This window comes from Bacillus rossius, chromosome 10 (genome assembly GCF_032445375.1).
Source record: "Bacillus rossius redtenbacheri isolate Brsri chromosome 10, Brsri_v3, whole genome shotgun sequence".
Classification (NCBI taxonomy): domain Eukaryota; kingdom Metazoa; phylum Arthropoda; class Insecta; order Phasmatodea; family Bacillidae; genus Bacillus; species Bacillus rossius.
The window spans coordinates 48,545,244-48,566,707 of NC_086337.1; the positions used below are offsets into that span (position 1 = coordinate 48,545,244).

Here is a 21,464-nt window from a genome sequence, read left to right on the forward strand (position 1 = left end):
CTGAGCGGCCTTAAATCAAGTGTTAACACACAGCAAGTCGCTGCGACATTGTCCTAGGCATACAGCCGCCTGCTAATCCCACGAGAACCACGACAAGGGCGTATCCAGAAGATGAAGGGGGCAGGTGGCTGGGTCCCCTTACTCCAATTTACAAAGTGAAATAGTGTTCTTCCTTCTGTTATAGTAAATTAAAACACGGGTAAGAAGCAACGCAAAAAGGGCCAAAGGGGTAGTCAACCATCATCAATAGAGTTATCAATAACTAGAAGCAAGGAGGTAATTATAAAATTAGAAACTAAGCCTCACAAACTACTGTCAAATATTTTTTTTTAAATAAATTATTTTTTTCTTATTTTTACTACCATATGGCCCCATGGACTTCTCTATGAACGAGGCTGATTTCCGAAAAAAAATACCTCCTCTTCAGTTTTGGCTGAACTCGCCCTTGATTTACCACACACAGGTGTTCAGAGACAATGGAATGGTCAGTTAGGGTGGAAGACAAAAAGAGAAAGGTTTGACGTCTGGCAGTTATCCACAGAGGAACATCCGAGATCAAAGCAGGCTCAGAATCTCCTCGATGCCAGCTCGATTCTCATAAAAATAAGGGTAATTGTTCCTTACTGCGTAGCCAGATGCATTTAAAAATAAAATATTATATTAAAGAAAGTAATTGGTTCTGTTTGCGAAGCAAAGCTGTAAAATTGCCTAAATATATTTTATTTTAAATATATATAAAAAAAATTGAGGAATTTCGTTCCCGGGAGCAATTGGTCAATGAAAAAATATCCAATTGTATTTTAACGTAAAATATTAAAATAAAGTAAGAGGTAAATGTGTTTTTTTTTAATTTTAAACTGTACAATTACCAAAATACTTTTTATTCTAAAGATCATTTTAAATTATGAAGCAGTATAAACATTTCATATAAACTGATTAAAAAATGCCCCAGTTTCAATGGTATATTATAACAGTTTAATTTAGACTATTTACAACAAATCATACATCAAATTGAAGGTAAAATAATGTTTTTCTTATAAATGTTCAATATGTGCACCTTTAGTTATACGGCACACATCCAACCTGAAGTCCAATTCTTCACACACTTAGGTTAACACGTCCGGAGCAATGGAAGCAATAGCATTTTCTATTCCGTGTCTCAATTCTGGAAAATCAATAGGTAGCGGCGGAACGTAGGCCCAATATTTTATATAGCCCCAAAGAAAAATCGCATGGCGTTATGTCAGGTGAACGCGGAGGCCAGCGAAAAAGATCTCTGTCGTCTCGACTAAGACGACTAATCCAACGGTCAGGAACTTCGAAAATTAAACTTTCAAACGGAACGCACGTTGAACTGAAATTACAGGTTCACACTTAGCAAATTGCAGAACACAAAACGCTTTACGCTCCGGAGTCACCATTTTGCGCTGCAAGCGAGGAAACAACAAAGCAGTACTCGCGCAAGCGCCTATCTTATACTGTTTTGAGTTACTCTCAAATTGTGACCTTGAACCAAATCTCTACAACGCTTACAGTTGATAATATTAAAATTTGTAACTGGGAAATACTTCTATAGACATACTGTATATTTGATTTTTGGAAATATGCATTATAAAACTTTGAAATACTCGTATATTGGATACGCAATAATGAACAATTACCAATATAAGTTACTTCCGAAGGGTCGGATAAGTATCCATGACCATAGCCACATAGCCTAAGGGTGTCCATTTAGCGTTTGTGATAACGCGGCTCCTAGCCTACGGCATCACAATGCACGCTTTTTTATAAGGACGTGTCCTCTTCATCGTAGCTGGCTGGGTGCACAAGCTCTGAAGGGCGGGGGCGCTAAGGGCGACATTGGCTCGCCCATCACACGCCACACGGCCTCTCCGCGCCAGGCACGGGACTGGCGTGCAGTCTTAGCGTCGTGACACTATCATTTTATGGTGGAATACTAAAGATAAAGGCTCCTTACACTTCCATTTATCATTCACAATGCTGTTTGTAGAATTTTACAAACCTAAAACGTCCATGAAAACATCCGTTTTAAACTTTTTCATTGTCCACCATCAAACGAAACTTTTATGTACAAATCCAATGATTTTTAATTGACATTCGTTATCAGACACTATCAAAAAACCTTGAGCTGTTTGAAAACTGAGCGTCAAAAACTTGAGCTTTGGACGCCGTCTGGCGACCTAGCCAGGCGGCCGGTATTAAGACCCAAAAATAAGGGTTTGAATATGCTTCACCTGTACCATTACCGTACTCATGGTTCACTTAACCGCTTGCTAGCCCTTAGTTACATCACAGCCAGTCCCTTGACTTTAGGGAACGTATTTAGGAGCTCACTTCTTCGGTGATTTCGTAAAGATGGGTGACCCACGCCGTGAACTGGTATATTATTCACTTTCGTGAACATCGTTGGAGGTTGGGGGGGGGAGGGGAGGGGGGCCCTTAACAAGCGTATCGGTGTGCCAAAAATTAAAACTTTATGACAGCGAAAATATCCTGGAATACAAGAGCGCTAGTTCAACATTCAACGTCGCCCCTTGTCCTTATCCTGCGGCCCTGCCTTCGGTGGGCGGAGTTCCGACGGGCGATGCTCCAACGAGGACGGACTGCGTATAAACAGTGCCCGATGAAGCATGGCCCGTGGGCGCAGGTAGCCATTCGCGGCGGAGGCCACAGATATGGCCATGCGGACGGCACCGTGGTTCATGTCGAGCCACGCCCGCTCCTTGACTCGTGAGCTGACTTGCGTCAACTCGCACGGCCAGTGTCACGAGACCATTTCTTGGCTGCCGAGTTGAGGCCGCGACTGTGGAGTTGATGGTTTACCCGACGTTTCGGCATGCCTTTCCGTTTTTTTCCCCCGCATTTGATAATTGGACGGTGTTATGTAAAAATGGTTCAACCCACAAAAACATTTTCAACTGAGTAAATTGAGCTCAAAGTTGAACACACAATAACCGGTATTGTGGCAGTGCGTTGAATGTTTGGTCGCAAGTTGGCATAGTAGCAAGGAATGTCGGTTAAAAAAAAAAAATTAGCTCAATTTAAAGTGTCATTTTACCTACACAATTATTTCAATAGCTTTTTTTTTCCTTCTTTTGTTGGTTAACTCATTTGTGCATAACACCATCCAATTACTGTCAACCGACCTTGAAGATGTCTGCAACAAGACATCCCGAAACGTCGGAAACACACCCCGTCAATTTATAAAGACGAGCCCCGCAAGCCAAGACTTGGGTTTCTATGTGAAATATGCCGGATGTTAGCATACGCATGCATTTTTTATATCTTATTTTGTATTTTATTTTAATCTCACAGCATATACAGATAAGAGTTGAGTCCGAATTCGACAATTAAATCTCACAGCATACACAAAGTGAGTCTGAATTCGACAGATTAAACTTCAGCTGCAGCAGGTCATCACGACAAAAGTTGAAAAACTTATAACTTAGACCTAGAGTTCTTTCTAAGGCTGGTTCTGGTATACGTATTTGAAGTTGGGGCTGCATTTTAAATAATAAAGTATTTAAGATGGAACACCGTACGTCTGGATTATGTTCCACAACCACTGCGAATTTTGTGGCAGTAGCAAAATTATTTCATTGAAATAATTGGTAGTAATACTTTTACTTTCCACATTTTCGTGACGTGTTACTGCCCCCGATTATAACAATACAATAATATTTCTACAGCTGGCTTACACGTTCACCTGACATAATGACTTGCGATGTTTTCCTTTGGGGTTTCAGTCTAAATTGAATTGTTCCCAAAGTCGTAGACTATAGTGTTGTGGGGTCGACCACGGGTGTAAGCATCGTTTAACGTTAATGTAGTGTATGGTTTCTAGTGGCATAGTAGAGTCGTTTCTTAGTTTTGTAATTTTTTTTATGTTGTAAAATTCAGTTTTGGCCGCCACAGTAATAATTTTGATTCTTCTTAATATTTATAGTATACATCTTCGCTAAACAGTTAGTTCTGCCTTGCGTCGTGGATGTTTGACACACATGATCAGCACCCCGTCTGACACTGTCAATTCTTTAACTTTGACTTCTGGGGATGCATACTTTACTATGGGAACTTACAATTGCATAGATTTCGCGGCCTGTAAGAGTCAATTTGACTATCCATTACTTTGCCATGTTTTCAGTCGTTTGCCCACTGTATAGGACAAATAAATCATCTGGATCATAGATCGTATACGCTGATTTTCGACAAAGAATTTTAATTAATATACTGCCCATCTTGTTGAATATCAAACTATAAAGTTTCCTTTCGACTTTGTGAACTTTGGTTCGCGCCATCCGCAACAGATGGCAGCACCGTGGTTACACATCTCCTTTACATGCTACTTCAGTTCCATTCCCGAAATTACTCCTACCAAATGCCGTATTCCGAGAGCCATGATGTTACACATAAAAAAAAAGTCTCTGAGCGTCATTTTGTAATTGGTCAGCACCACATGAAAAACTGAGTTCCTATGGAAAATGGTTGAAATTAAATAAATTATATTTTTGTTGTCAATTTGTAAAGTCAACAAAGTCCACGGTTTACTTGAAAATCAGAATTTCACAACTTCCTGAATGGCACTCAAGCAATTCTGTACAATAACCCAGACCTGCGGTTCCGCAAGTTGTAAGTCCCTCCCGCAAAGGCAAACTTTACGCCACCATGCAAAAAAAATCCTGGCAAAATGTTCCCCACGTACGCTTTTATTTTTATACTACGTGTAACACAGACATCAATCTTGACGTCGGCAAGAGTTAGAGTTCCGGAACGCCTTCCTTTGTTCTCGCGAGACATTCGTTTTGACTTCCGGCCGGGCGTGATCGTATCGGGGAAAGGAGAAGGGGAAAGGGGGGAAAGCGGAAGTGACGACGCGGCCGGCCGGAAGTAGGGGCGTCGGGCCGAACGTCTAAAGCGAAGCGTGGCAACTGCTCCCGTCTTCTTGCTTGGACCAGTTGCTTATTCAGACAAACGCACCGCGGACTGCATTGTCATGATGACGGTTGCTGGCCTCGATGTCCCGACTGCCAGATCCGGGAGTCGAACCGCGAGCCCGTAGACAGACACACGGGTGACAAAATGCCGCCCACTACCTTTACTCGAGATGGGGAAATTTGGGAAGAAGAGGGGGGAGGGGGGAGAAAAATCCTCAAAGCACCAGGGGGACCCGGTTGAGTTTAGTTTTTTTTTTTTTCTTTAACGCGTGAGTTTACCCTGGTGGGACGAAAATTATAAACCTAATGCTAATATAAATCATTAGAAACCTTTACAAAGTTACGCTGATTTCGTTTACAGTCTTTAATATTGTTTTTTTGTGTGTAACATATTAGCTCTCGGTATACGGCATATGATAAGAGTAATTTCTTGAATGGCACGGAAATGTGTAACCACTCTGCTGCCATCTATGGTGGATAGCGCGAACCAAAGGTCATAGAGGGAAATTTTATGGTATCAACTGTTTAATGAATTTTAACAAGCTGGGCTGACTTTTAACATTATTCTTTGTCTGAAAATCAGGTCCAAAGATGGGTGTTTAGCGTTTTTCTTCCAGTATTTTTTTTTTTTTTTCGTTCTTATCGGAGCCGTTGAATTATTTAGTATAAAATTTTGCCTTGCAAATCGAATTATTTGATGGTCGACGTAGCCGCTCCAGAAGCGAATTTTAGCGGCGGGTGCGGAAACTACGCGTGATTCGCGTCCAGAAATGTAGTCGACAACACAATTTGCGTATGTTTATCACGCTCGGCATTATTTTAAAGAATTCTGCGTTACATTTCGTGTCCGAGTTTCGTATTACAAGTGTATTTGCAACGTGAGAACTCAATAATGTGCTCGTTACCGAGGTTAGATGTTTACACATCACTGGCGAATGCTTAAAGGTCTCGCTCACATGTTTTCTTCTTGTTGTGTTGTTTCAAATGTTGCATGTTAGGTAACTGCCTCACCCACACCCTTAAGTTTCTCTCGACAGCCCCCTGCTTTAGGATGTATGGAATTCATGAGGTGAAAATAAATGGAGTGTGTGATGGTTTATCGATCGAGTTCGGTTGATTTAGCGAGGTAGCACTCCGCGCTTCGAACCCACGCTGTGAATGGTGAAAGTGCGAGGGTCGTTCGAAAAGTAATTAGCAAGCCGCGCATTTAACCCCCATCCCCTCCCCCCCAAACCCGCGGCACGACTGGGGCCTTCTCATTCCTTCGCGCCAATCTGACGCTATAAGTGAGCCGCAACGGTAGTTAACTGTTTGTAGCGTCGCTTTCAAATGTGTGACAACTAAAGGAAGCTCCTGCCAAGTGTGAGGTTCTTGGTGCAATACGCTTTACGAATTAGAAAAAAAAAATTCCGCCCCATCGAAGATAACAGACACAACCAAAGTTTATGGTAAGGTGATGAATGAAGTTTCAGTTCGAAAAAGGTGCGTGTGGGAACGCATAAACACGATGAAGAACGAAGAAGAAGAAAAAGGACGTTAATGACCGGTTCAACTTGGCGGTAACCGAGTATGCAGAAGGCCTAGAAAAGGTGGTGATAAGCTATTACAAATTTTTAATTTGTATGGAAACTACGTAGAAAAATAACTAAGGATCATATGTTGTAAAATAAGTTTTTTTTGTTATCTTGAATAAAAAAATATCTAGGGAGACAAAAATTTATTATAATTTTCGTATAATTGCCGGAAATGGGAAGGAAATTAGACCTAAGAGATTCCCCGCGGAAGTAGTTTAAGGCGTGGGGCCTGTCCGGCGAGTCTTGTTTTCAGTTAAGTGACGTGTGGACGTAGCGAACACTGCGCTACTGCCCGCGCACCGGGAAATGGTCGTGACGACTGAGCGTGGGGCCCGCAGCGCCCGTTAACGAGGAAGTCGTGGGTTCCTGCTCCGCCTCGGTAAGCCAGCGCTCATCTCTGAATCCACCTCCCGATGAGTTCCCAGCAAATATAGCACCTTTCACAATTTAAAATATATTTAAAAAAAATTGTTACAATATGATTTCACTAAAAATTAATTTCTACCCCTTCCTATTTTCATTTCCACATACGAAGTTTCACTTCTTCCGCACGGAAAGTCTCCACGCACTATTTTTTTTTAACATATTAATTATACTTGTTTGAAAACACGAATTTTTGGGCGTTTTGAATGCAAACTAATGAAACAGTTTCCATTCGCATAAATACCTATGCGTTTGTATTCGATAAGCCGCCGTAATGGCTGAATACAGTTGTTTTCAATGCAGATTCGTGTCGATCGTGTGTTTAGATTTTTCGGTGTTGGTTTGTAGGTTAACTTTTTTTTTTCCGTCTGATCATTTTTGTTGGAACCCACGCACGCACAGCCACACGTCTGGCACCTACGCATGTCCCCCCCAGTCTGTGTGCGTGTGACGCATGTCATGTAACCAGAAGATCTACACGTGCACGAATTCAAAACAAAGCGACGCGTGAATCACGCGACGGCTACCGTCATGACAGTGACGTCGCGTGACAGTTCGCGTCGCAGGGCATCAACACGATAGTGATCTACAACTCCAGCGGCGCGGGTCTACTCAGGTAGGTTTCCGACACACGACCGCGACATACTCACACACGAATTGCTCCTCCTCCTTTCAACAACACATTCCTACCCGGGCACACACACACGGTGCGCAGAGCTTCAGGAAAAAAAACCCGATTTCAAAACTACTTGAGATATCAGAGTGGGGTCTGCTTACGAAAAGCATTTAAGAGTTCGTTGAGGGCCGAAAAGTACTTTCGGTTTCGGATTAAGATTTTAAACTGTATTTTGAGAAGAGTTAAAATGGCTAAAACGCATTTTTTCAGTGTAATTTTCAGGCGTTTAACTACCGGTACATATTCTTGAAAGCACTTAAGGAACATTGTTCGACATTATTACATTTTATAGGTTGGATTTTTCTCAGAAGACTGCAATTTTGGTCTTGGGAGTGTTGACAAAACGGGCCAAGCTCTTCAAAAACGCTGGACTAAATAATGTCTGTCATGCGTTGGAGCGCAGGTAGTTGCCACGACAACAGTGTCGTATGCGTACCTAATATTGTTAATTACCTTCCCATTTATAATGATTCCGCAGCTTTCTTCCGTGAACTCTTCCCTGAAATCGGCTTCAGAATAAATGTTCAACGAGCACTGAGCATCTATAAAAAAAAATTGTGGATGACCGCCACGAGCGTTATAAGTGAAACTTCATACTTCAATATTTCACTTTAACGATAAAACTAAGCAATAAAGTTCAAAACAACACACTGAACACCATCATGTCTACTACACGCGCAGCTGGGGACGGCCTGAGCGTGTTTGTCGCCTTGTTCCCAGCATGGAGGAGGTCAGCAGGACAGTGTGTTGCAGAGGAGTTTTAAAAAACATATTTTTCTTTCACGTTGGTATGCGAAAACAAAGCTGTCCGTATTAACTGTTTAAAATTTTGTGCATCTCTAGTTGATGAAACGATATTTTTAATATTAGTGAAAAGTACATTGATAAAGTACTAAAGACCATATTCACACTTTATCTAAACGTATACAGAAATTTTCACAATTCCAATTGAAATTTTAATGGAAAAAAAAAATTTTTTTTTTTTTTTTTTGTCATTTCCAGCGTGAGGAAAGTATAGCGTATAGCAGTATAGCGTCACCTCAACTCACGCTACCTGCTGTAAAGAAGAAGGGACACCCTTGTGTTGAACAGATAGTAGCGATGGTGGCCAGATGTCAGGACAGCAGACCACGACAACCCGGCCATGTCACACGTGGCACCACACCAGCGCGCAAGGCAGCGAGTCCCCGTCAGTCCGTCACGAGAGGTTGGTATAAAGTTTCACAGCTGCGCATCATGTGACATGGGGGCCGCGTCAGCCACGCACACGGGCCACGGATAGTTCCTCGGGGAATCATAACAGATTCTCTATTAGATATTACGCTCGCAAGAAACTAGTTCTTTCAATATTTCATAATCACCGAGAACAGTGGTGGATACAATGATATTTTTCGATGCCGGGCCGTTGGGGGGGGGGAGAAAAGAAGAAAATTGAAAAACTATAAAAATGAAATATTTTTATAAATCCTGCCAGTAATTTTTTCCAAGAACCGTGGCTTATCAGAGAGGTGGAGAGGGAGAGAAAGAAAAGGGGGAGAAACAAATATTAGGAAATTGTAGTTTTCAAAATGTAATAATGTTTGTTCACCATCCTGCAAAAAAAACGACGTTTTGAAATTCTTTCTGTATTCTGGAGTACTGTAATGTCGCTGACCTAACATAAGCAAACCTTCCACACTCGAAACGTTCAAGTTTAGATGCTGCCAAAAAAAAACTAATTAAGAATTTAACAATATAAATAAAATCACAGCATGTATACTGAACCTTGAAAGTATAATTAAAACAAATTTAAAAAAAAAAATCGAGATTTTTTTTTTCCTTCGAAAGAAGCCGCTACTCTAGGAAATAACATACATAGTTTTGGTTACAAAGGTTGGATAGTTGCCCCGCGGTTGACGACACCTCACGTCGGCGCCACTGGCTGCTGAAGCCCGGGCGCCGGTGCTAAGTAACTGGCGTCTCCCTGGGCAAACAGTCTCGAGTTGAGTAGGCGTGTGTCTGTTCGGACAACACCCGCCCCTGTCTCCCGCGGCGCACAGCGACGACGTCTGTGTTTGCCGGGCGGCGTCTTTGAGCGCGCTCACGAGGCAAGCTTTCCCGCCGCTCTCGTCCTACACTTGCATTCTGACGTGAATACCTCTTTAACATTTATTCCACAGTGGGAGGCAGTTAAAAAAAAATTAATTGTCTGTAAAGTCGGTTTACGGACGATAGTTTAACGTGACAACGTCATAACAAAACATTGATGAAATGATTGCATACTTTTATGAATAAAATTGAATCATTTTTATTGAATTATCACTATTTTTTATGGATACAAAGGAGTAAAAAGTAATCTACAATTTAATTGATAAATTTACTTTTATTCGCACTCATTAATTCAAATATGTTTATTACTTTAACGAACAGATTATTTTAACTATAACTTTTATACATGTTTGCTATTTAACTTCTTCTAATCTGTGTTATTCTGTTAAGGATAGGACGATGATAGGAAAAGTAGGAAACGAATGGGAGTGTTTAAAGTTTAATGTGCCTCGAAAAAGTCAAATCGATGGTTGTTCCAATCGAGTGGAAGAGAGATAGATGCGGCGCAAAAGTACAATGAGCGTAACGGGACACAGCGTAACGGGACAATATGCGTAACGGGACACTTTTTCGTGCGTGCAGCCGGCGTTCATCGATTTATTAGACGTTGTCACGTCAAAAACGAACGATAACAAAATCGGGGATTACAGTTTGGTGTTGCAGCTACATCTCTATCATCTCCATTCAAAAATTTAATCACACCACTTGATGGCTAAAGGATCAAAGAATTCGTTACGCTGAGTGAGGACTGTGAACGCATCGCGCGTGGTGGAGGGGGAAGCGCCGCCATTTTGAGGTAATTTTGTTTGCTTTTCGAGATTTCCATTTAGTATAACTTTTGACTCTGAGAAGCTACGACGTTCGTTTGGGTTTCAATCATCAGATCTCGTCAAAATCTATCGATTGCATTTATAAAACATTGGTGTAAAATAGTTACAGTGAAAATATGGTGTTAAAATATAAAAAAAATAGTGTAATTTATATTTTGTATATAAAATATTACCTGTTACGTACACGTATTCACGTACAACACACACAAAGAACGATTTAAATAATAAAAATTTAAGTTTGCAGGGACGATCGCTCAAGTACCTACAATTCTCAACGCACGCTGCAGATTACAGAAAAGTTTATTGCTGCGTTAGATTCTTAAAGAAAAATACCATTCCCAGTACTTTTACATTCACATCGCCTAAGAAACTAAATCCACCCACGCAGAAAACTTCGTTTTAGATCAAGTGTAAGTAGGCCTAACATGAAAATAAAAATGCTCATGTCCGAGAACTTTACTAAACAAATAAATTTAAATTTTTTTACGGGATAACAACACTAGAGCCATGAAAATTCAACCAACAAGTAAAATTAATACCGCGTATTTATAAGCCTACTATCTAATTAGTTATAACACAACTTGGTAAAAAACAAAACCTGTGTAGCAAATAAATTTGCAAGGTTTGTAGGTATCCAATTTTCTAGATCCTATTATTATACAGTGTATAAGCCGTATAAAAACACAGCTAAATCGTGAAAATTGTACACGTCGACACCTGCAGCGCGACCTAGGAATGGTAATAATGGAGGGTAGCGGCTCTTCAGTAAAACTAGAGAAGTGGGAAAATAGTATTTCTGAGTTCAAATTTACGACGATTATAATAGAATTATTATATTTTTTCAATATTGTTATTGTTTTTAATGTTTTTACCTCACCATTTCTCTGGACTTAATTGCCCTTCACACTATTAAGTATTTCAGAATCCAGTAGAACTTCGAAACGCCTTTTTTTCTGGAAAGGGGGGGGGGTAGAAATAATATAAGAACATTATAAGTACTCAAATATTCCTTTTATTTTTGTTTTCATTTAAGGCCATTACTCTCCTGAATTACTTCATCAAATTATATGAGTGCCTGCAAATGCACAATAGACGGGCTAAACAAATATGTTTTTTCAGTAGCACGCGCTTCTCACTAAAAAAAAAAAAAAATAGAGTAGACAACATTTTTGAGTAATCAGAAGTTAACGCTATGTAAGCGAAGAAGGAAATACCTATGTCCAAGATACGCGAGTTAAAATTTCATTCAAATTCCTATGTGGGACGTGAATTCTTTAAACCATTAAAATCTATTTCGGCTTTACTAATATGTCATTTAAAATAAAATACAACATATTTTAGTTTTAAGGTTAACTTCATTGTAAGTCATACGGGTTTTCTGAAATATTTACTGGCGATTTATTTGGCAGTTATACACTTTTAATACGAAACTCGGGCCTAGGGCACGAAATTTAACGTATAATACTTTAAAATAATACCGAGCGTGATAAATATATACGTAAATAGTATTTCCAAATACATTTCTTGACACGAATCACGCGTAATTTCAGCACCCGCCGCTAGAATTCGTTGCCGGATCAGCTAATATGTCTATTGAATCATTTGATTAGCAAACCGAAATTTTAAACTTAATGTAACGGCTCTAATAAAGGCGAAAGAGACTAAAATTATTAAACCCTGTCTTGAGCCCTGATTTTAGACAAGGAATTTTATTACAATACTGCCCATTTTGTTCAAATTCATAAAACAGTTAACACTATAACGTTTCCCTTTGGCTTTGTGAAGTTTGATTAACGCCATCCGCCACAGGTGGCAGCACTGTGGTTACACATTTCCGTCCCATTCACGAAATTATTCCCACCAAATGTTGCATACAGAGACCCAAGATGTTACTCATCAAAAGTTTATATAATGTAAACCTATACATCAACTTAAATGCTTCGGATGTCCCACTAACAGGGTACAGACCATCAGTTGGGCAAAAAACGGCTACACGAGATATCCATTAGTAACACATACGATGCCTGTGGCCCCGACATAGAACGGCTTATCACAAACTGGGGTCACTGCGAACGAATAATGCTATTTCTTGTTCCAAGTTTCAAAGCCGTGTTTAATATTTCATATCAAAAAATACTTTAAATCTATCAAATTAAACAAAAAAAATTACTTTGAGAACTTCGGTAACAAATGCCAAAAGCGTTGTTTACATAGCTGAATTTTTCAAATCATTTGCCAATGTTTCCCACGCGCAAGTCTATAGCCATTATTCCTCTATGGTTTAACTCTGGGTTGGCGGTTGATTTTGAGAAGAGTCTAGCGACAGCAACTACCTTCCAGCAACTGCCGCACCGCTTACGCTCGTTCCGGGGCCGGCGGCACGATTATATATATCATCTGAAACTCCTATTCGTCAAATATGGCCTCGTGGCTGAGCGCTTAGCGGCGCTATCATCTAATCGTAATGTTGCCGGTTCGAATCCCGGCAGGTGCGAATTTTTTTTGTACTTGTAAAAATAAATACGAGCACGTATAATTTCAAAAGTAATAAATATATTTGAATAATGAATGCAAATAAAAGTAAATTTATTAATTAAATTGTAATTTTCAGATAAGGACATGATAACTAATGGTCAATTAGGTTAGGTTAGCTACATTATAAATACTTTAAAACTTTGTGGACGGTTGATTTGGTTAGGATAGTTACATTAAAGATACTTGGAAATCAAACATCCAGGGGGTAGGCGCTCCCGATCGGCCAACTTCGGAGAGGATCGGCATTTGCTGCCAGTTGCAGGACGGTAGCATTGCTGTCGCTAGACTCTTGTTGATTTTGTTGGTGTTGGTCAGTGTTGGTTCAACGAGGGTAGCATAAAGCCAGATTATCGTCGACTGGGGAAGGAAAACAAGTTGTTGCACTACATTATAAATACACGGGTCCATAATAAAGCACTGGGTGGATCTTTATGAAATCTATATCGGGAAGAGAAAATATCCGGTCGTTGTCAGACTAGTTTTTAAACGGCGGTGTTCGTAAAAATATATATTTTTTTAATAATTTATACAAGGTTTTTACGTTAAATTTTTCCAAAGTGCATGCACGAATGTAAAAGAAGCGATGTTCTTTTTTTTCATATTAATTCCACTTTTTATATTGTATACAGCTACGCACCCGCGCTTTCGCCAGTATCAGCTGATGACCAATACCAGCTGTGCGGGAGGTTACGTTAAATATCAGAACTACTTTCAGAACCGTCAAAACATTGCGGTATGATCTACCACAAGTGGGAAAGTAGTTATCAACTAAACACATTCTACATTTGATTTAGGAAGACCGGCGGAAGAAACAAAATTGCTATATTTGCCTTATCAGCCAAGAAAGATATGAATCAAGCTGAAACTACGCTGAAATCTGAAAACTAGTTTCTAGCATGCAGCAAAAGTTCAATACAGTTCATATTACACATGAATGTTCATACTTTATAATTATTACCTGTTCTGAAAATACCAATTGGCGTTTAGGCCTTATTCGAACAAAAAAATAATTAATGGTGTTCAGCATTCTTTGAACCCACTCAACCATTGAACAGTTTTCAAATTACAGCTCAAGTCCTGAACATAGTTTTTGACGACATAAGCAGGACGATCCGAAATTTACGCTCCTTAAACCTGAAATTTCTGTTGCAACCAGCTGATGCACAAAAAATTCAAAGAAACGGAACAAAACCACTCACCGAAACAAGAGCTTCAGGAAGCAGCCGAAACCACGACAAGTCGCAACTTCACCGGTGTAAGTGACAGTCATTTTCAAATTTGTCGCCAATCAACACTGGCCTTGGAAATAGATTAAGGCGTGATTCTGCCAAGTAATGTATTGTTGCGCTGAGGCAAGTCACTCGATACACACACGAGTTTACAAAACAGATCAACTGACAAGGATGCACACACAAAGGAACACGAAACTCACGTGCTGAACTCGATAATTTTTTATCACAACCGTAACCACCGCTTGAGCATCGTTTCCTTCAACTAATACTGCTATTTGAGCACTGGGCTACGAGCGCCGGCGTGGTTATTGACGCGTTGCAGGTTGGAGCACGTGATCACAATACGCCACCTCGTGGCAAAAGCGGATATCGGCGCCGACTAAAAACAATGACGGTAACTTTCACCGTCAACGAACCACGCCGGCATATCGTAGCAGCCACACTGACACACGAGGCACGAAGCCATGTGTTTCGGCGGTGGTCTTTGTCCGACTCCTGCTTCCCCTACCCGCCGGCTACCTCCTTCCCCTCAAACGCGTCACCCCCTCTCAACAACCGCGCGACCTTGGCGCATGCGCGCAGTGGAACTGGCACCCGACAATCGACGCAGCTGATGCCTCCGGGCGAACCTTCCCTGAGTTCCTCTTCGTACGTGACCTTGGAGTGCTTGGACGTCAGGAAGATGTTGTTACAGTGTTGCCAGACATGCACCCAAATTACTATGTGTGTTCCCGGTACACGAGAAGAGACGCTCGGGTACGGAAATGTACTCGAATTCTGGGAAATAATAATAATAGTAAATAATATTGAACAATATTCACTTTGAATGGAAAACTAATTAGGACGGAAAAAAGACTTTGCCCTGGCCATTACGTACGTAGATTAAATATCCCTGTCTTTTTGAAAAACAGCCTGGGCTACGCTATATTCCTAAGGATTTATGGAGAACCACAGGATCAAGTTGCAGCTAGTAGCAAGTAAACAGTAGGGCGGCGACAACAGGATATGGGATATCTCTCATTCAGTGGCGTAGCCAGGATTTGTGTATGGGGGGTGTTAAGAAGCATGCCCCCCCCCCCCCCGTATTAAAGCGGGGGATCCGGGGGTCCTCCCCCGGGAAAATTTGGATTTTAGGTGTAAAATAGTGCTATTTTAGAAGTTTCCGGTACTTAAATTTAAATATTGAAATGGTAAAATTTTTATTAATTTTAATATGAAATTTGTTTGAATGATGAATAAGAAAATAATTAAAGATTCGGTGCTGGGGGGGGGGGGTGAACCCCTAAACCCCCCCCCCCCCTGGCTTCGCCCCTGCTCTCATTGAAAAGTTTTGGTTACACTATTAAAGCACAACACAAATTTACGTCTATATATTTATATTATACCAACCTTTAACCAGAAAAAAACCATTTTTCACAGGTGGCTGGAATAGTATCATTAAATGTTTACATTATCCCCCTCTTCCTAACCGAACGACGTATTTTGAAATCCTACGCACGGGCTTTAGCAGGAGAGCCAATATTGTATTCACACTATACAATTTTACATTGTCAAGCTATTATGTGATTTAACAGAACAGCGTACATATTATTGTACATATTATAGAAAACAGCAATATTTTGTTTTCAATCTTTTTTGTGTATGTACCTGAAAGACACCAGAACTGAGAACTTGTTATACCCGAAAGTACCCAAATATAGATGTGAGTACCCAAATTGTGTATACTATGGCTGGCAACACTGGGGTTGTACACAGTGAGGGTGCATAGAGGCCGATGGTGGTATGGCTGTTATCTCGTATTTCATCAGTAACCTAAGGAGATAGTCTCGCATTGCAGAGGTCCCGGGTTCGAATGCAGATCTGCCCATCCTGATTTCGGTTTTCCTTTCTTTCCTGAAATCACTCCGGGAAAATCCTTACGACATGGCCCAGTTTCTTTGAACTGCGATGGTGGGTGTCGCTGTCGAAAGTACGTTAAGACCAAAAAAAAATTGTTATAGCAGCTAGCCACATCATTAGAATTTTTAAAGCTGTATGTGGCATTTGAAAGAAATAGCGTTGCAGTATTTTATCTTAAAATTAGGTCTCAGATTCTAAAAAGCTGTTGGAGATGAATATCCGATCGAACTAAATTCATTCGAAAAAAATATTGAGTCAGTTGACACTTATTTGTAAAATCATAAAAAAAAACGTATGATGTTGTTCAGACGAAAACCATATTGCATTGTTCGTACGACACGAGCGATCAACTGATTGTTTTGCAAGCAAATGAAACGAATCCTTGAATCACTTGTCTAACTTGTGCTGAACCAAAAGAAAAAGAAAAACAAGTAAGGGTATCTTGACTTTGGTCTTGATTTCAAGGTCCGAGCGACAAACCGCAACCGTCCATTAACGGCGCAAGATTGGCGTGCCGGTTCACCAGCGAACGCTGCCGTTTTAACGGCATGTTAATTTTATTTTCCACGCTGTACATTCTCGCGGTACGAGCTAACCCGATCTTGGAGCTGGTTTCACTTATCATCCCCGCTAGAGGAAACATTGCCAATCTAACGAATATACGCCATTATGAATAAATCATCTTATTGGCCTCCAGCAGGTAAGGAGGAAATTAATTTCCCCAAATTAAATTAATATTATCAGTCGAAAGATTTCACATAAATGAGTTGAAACATATGGCATGACAAAATATGTTTTTTTTAATCAACTTGATAAATAAGTATAATATTAGTACATGTTTAAATAGTTGTATGTATGCAAATTAAGACAAGTCTCTCTCTCTCCCCCCCCCCCCGCCCCTTAACCATTCGTGAAATAAATTTCAACCATGCGATGAAAACGGAATGGTCCTTAAAAACTCAAGTGGTACACGAATTTAACAATCCTTCCTCTCCACAAAACATAAACACTTTCCGACTGCTTCTCGCCACACACTGAATACGTTATATTAGTCTAGCGCGAATCAATGACAGGCTTGGATAGGCCAGCATACGAGGAGGGAATGGGTTGGTTGTCTCTGGGGTCCAGACGATGCTTCATTTCAAAATGAAACTATGAGTGGCTGGGTGGCAAGCATCGAAACGCTGACCACTCATCGACGTTAGTCATTTCATAACAACCTGCTAATGATGAACCGGTATCGACGGTAGTAGACACCCTGGTATGAAGTTTTATCAGGCAGATAGTTATCGGCGTCTTTTATCCGTAGGTTGGCAATACGCGCCTTTAACGTAATAACAACGCGTCCTTGCAACTTGGCGGTGGCGAGAAGCATTTTGGGAATTGTTCTTTTTTTACAGCTCCTAAAGGCACGGCGTTTTCAATTCCACTAATTAAAGCCATAAAATAACCTCCGCACCCCTCCGCGACCCTGATAAAGAGGTTCCCGGATGGCCACGCCTGTTCAGGCCTATGTGGTGAAGCGATAAATATAACACAGTTCTGTAATTCCAACCCCACATTTATGTATGTTACCTGAACTCGTAATATAACCACCCCCCCCCCCCGCAAAAAAAACTTTTAAAAATATATTATTCTCACCAACAATAATGGAAAGAATTTGAAAGAAGACAGCGGGAAAAGTAGCTCTACTCCCCTCTCACGAAATGAAATTACTCGTACGCTTCTGTACAAGAGCCTTCCAGATAAGTATAATTTTTGGCCTTTACTAATGGTATTGTCGAGCTAAACATGTTATTAACATTTTTTAGTAGATATTTACATTCAATTAGAAATATAAGAACTCATGGCAATATATCTACATAAGTTTCTACCTTTATTTCGTAAATTACGATCGTCGTGTGTTCCTGCAGTTTTAAAACTATCTCATGAATCCGTTAAAATATATTTGTTTATATTTTAATGCTGGTATCCGATTAAATGAAAAATATTGATGAGTCATTTGATTTTTTAAGTGTTCTATCACATATAACCAACAAAACACATATTTCCCTTCAAACGAGCAACTTTTTTTTTTTTACCTGGAAATACGCGATAAGCACACCGATTCGTTGTAGTTCCGACTGCCCTCCTGATGATTCTTAATGCACGTACAAGTACAGGCCCTTGCTTCAGGCGAATCTGGAGGAAAGACGTTGGGAATGAAAGCCGTTACACCCAGAGCCAGACCTGGCAGTGACGTACAAGGAAGCAGGCAGGGCGCAACAGCAGAAAATAGGCACGAAAACTGCCAAGAAAGCGGGACATGGCGTGGAACGAACTATGGCTCGCACCCAGCCTGGTGCATGACTCATGATTTATGAGCGACGATTTTGTTTCCAATTGCTTCAGGGCGGAGCCCTGGGTACTTACTTCTGCGGTACCTTAAAATTTTTGTAGAGGGGCTTTATTTGGTGGCTTGGGGGTGTGGCATAGCCCCCCAAAGAGTAGTAGGGCTGAGGCGCCTCCCCGGAATTTAAAAAAAAAAAAAATCTCTTTAAAACAACTTTTTCAAAGCAACCTGGATCTTTAATTTCGATGAATATTTTGCTTAAGAAATGTTGATATTCCTTCCTGATAAATTATTCATGGGTAAGTTTTATAGATACTAACGGTCAAAATCGGTGAAATCGCATCATTATTATGAGGTCATGGGCGTAGATAGTGACTGGCGTCTACGAATGGTTTTTCTCCTGCGAAGTCATTGGCGTTTAATATTGAAGTTATTTTCTAAATATTTTACAACTGTAATAATAATGTCAGTACGACTATTTTATGGTTTTTAAAAATATCTTTGTGTGTTATAATACTAAATGTTATAAAATTTGCATGGCATAAAAATTGTGAAACCAAATGTTCATTTTATTACATTTTTTCTTCTTTCCGCTGGATATCCTTTCGATCGCTTTTCTTAGAGTGCTCAAGGCAAGTATTTCAAGAATGCACTTTATAAATGTATCAAAATCGAACATGCGAACGATCGCTCTGGAAGACATCGCAGAGTGCAAACAGGCAACGGCCTGTGTTGACGCCGGCCTCCGACGTAACGCCATCTCGCCTCGTCGTGTCAGACAAGTAAGTCGTCGGGCGAGGCGCTATTGCTATTGTTGACACACCCGGCCTTCCCCGCGCAGTCGCTCCTGCTAATTGAAGCATCGCCAGCTAATCATCCGGGCGTGACGTCACCGCGACCCCCCTCCCCCGCGCAGGCCGATGATGTCTGAGCCCGAAGAGGGAGAGGGGGAAGGGGGTAATTAGCCCCGACAGCTCAGCTGCCGACGCGACGCGAGGACAAATAAGTTCCGTCACCGGGCCGAAAACAGCGCGTGAAGTAAACTGGAGGCGAGCGTGTTTTCGGCGAAGGGCTTCTGCGCGAGCGAGGGTCGCGCACGTGAGACGTGACTGTGAGTCACGGCCGGTGTTTACGCCCGGGCCGCCATCTTGCGACACGTGTGTGCGAGGCCGCCAAACGCGCCTTGCATGCCGAGTGAGCATGCATGCAGGGCCGAAACTAGGGGGGGGGGGGGGGGCAAGCGGGGCATACGCCCCAGGCGCAAAGCTGTGGGGGCGCCGAAATCGCTTGCATTGTAATTCTACTACAAATGGTAACTGGTAAAAAGTGTTTTAACTTGCATGCCAGGAATGTCTAAACAGATTTAAAATATAACGTCTCAACATATTTAATGAACAAGTCTTGTGATTATACGGACTACTTTATTGAAGTTACAGTAGCACAGAAACTGTTACATTTAGGCATGGAAAATGCTTAAATAGCACTATTTTTCCGTGGGGGGACCCCCGGACCTCCCGCTTTATTGGTGTGGTATGTGCAAAAAAAGAGGGGGGGGGGGGGAGGGCCGCATGAATCCATTCATGCCCCGGGTGCCAGAGACTCTAGTTGCGGCCCTGCATGCATGCGTGTGAGAAAGTATACGAGTTAACAAGTATGCGAGTAAGCAAGTATGCGAGTGACTATGCATGCGTGTAAGAAAGTATACGAGTGAACGCATGAAAGCGAGTGGGCTATTATACGAGTGAGCATGTATGCGTGTGAGAAAGTATACGAGTGAGCATGAATGCGAGTGGCTATTATACGAGTGAGCGTGTATGTGTGTGAGAAGGTATACGAGTGAACAAGTATGCGAGTAAGCAAGTATGCGAGTGACCATGTATGCGTGTGAGAAAGTATACGAGTGAGCATGAATGCGAGTGGGCTATTATACGAGTGAGCGTGTATGCGAGTGGGATAGTATACAAGCGAGCATGTATGCGAGTGCACTAGTGAGAATATAAACAAATGCCCAAGTACACAGTGTACAAGTGCTCAAGTACGCAAGTGAGCTATAAATTATACAGAGGTGCCCCCACCCCCCCCCAAACACTATGACTCACCCCCCCTAACCTAATGATGCGCCCCCCCCCCCCCCGAAATTTTTTATGCCATTTTCTCAATTATTTTATAATATTATACTTTTTAGTATTATATTTTATCACATTTTGCATTAATTAAAACTGATTTTCTAATAATAATTTTGGTCATATCAGGTAATATTTCCATCCTGAACCGACAGATGCCAAACTGCTTTTGTTGAGGAAAGTGCGGGGTTGCCAATTTGATTTACAAGATCTCTTTCAATTATCAGAGCACCAGAAACGTATTTTCACATTAGAAGCTATAATTATGTAAATAATATATACATTCTTTTCGTATTTTAACCACCCCCCCCCCCTGAAATTTTAATGACGCAGTCTGCGTCGTTACCCCCCCCCTTGTGGGCACCCCTGAATTATAGCCTATAATGCAAACATTGTCATCGATCGTCCCATAACTGAGTCCCCCTCCCCCTCTCATCCATTGAGAGCCGCACTGCTGAGCGTTGCACTTTTCGTTACGCTCCGGCGACGCCACTTAACCTATTGGCCGTAAATAACTTGTCAAACGCGAGTCCGCGCTCGTGAAATGAAAAGTTATTTCCTGCCGGCAACCAACGCTTGCTGACATCTGTGTACCTCAGTACAAACCGAGTCTATGTTACAATACAGTTACTTCACCGGAGAGCGAACAAACTTATCTTTCACTGGCACTGTGTTTTCCATGAACCATAATATGCGCGTGGCCTGCAAGAAGGAACTTATGATTCATTTATTTCATTTGAATGGGGAACTTTCATTTTACAACAGTCACAGGTACATAAACACTGGACTGGACTTCT

General features: G+C 41.2%; 2 protein-coding genes across 5 annotated transcripts in view; one reads left to right on the forward strand and one right to left on the reverse strand.

The window, feature by feature from the left end:
• Positions 1 to 14,808, reverse strand: part of LOC134536111 (bestrophin-2-like) — a 97,313-nt gene extending 82,505 nt beyond the window's left edge. For all 3 annotated transcript variants that reach the window (XM_063375675.1, XM_063375676.1, XM_063375674.1), the window contains exon 1: positions 14,281 to 14,808. In XM_063375675.1, the coding sequence (XP_063231745.1) occupies positions 14,281 to 14,351 (71 nt within the window). In that variant the 5' untranslated portion in view covers positions 14,352 to 14,808. The remainder of the gene's footprint in view (positions 1 to 14,280) is intronic.
• LOC134536112 (uncharacterized) overlaps positions 1 to 21,464 on the forward strand; it is a 79,851-nt gene that overhangs the window by 38,297 nt on the left and 20,090 nt on the right. The window lies entirely within an intron of this gene.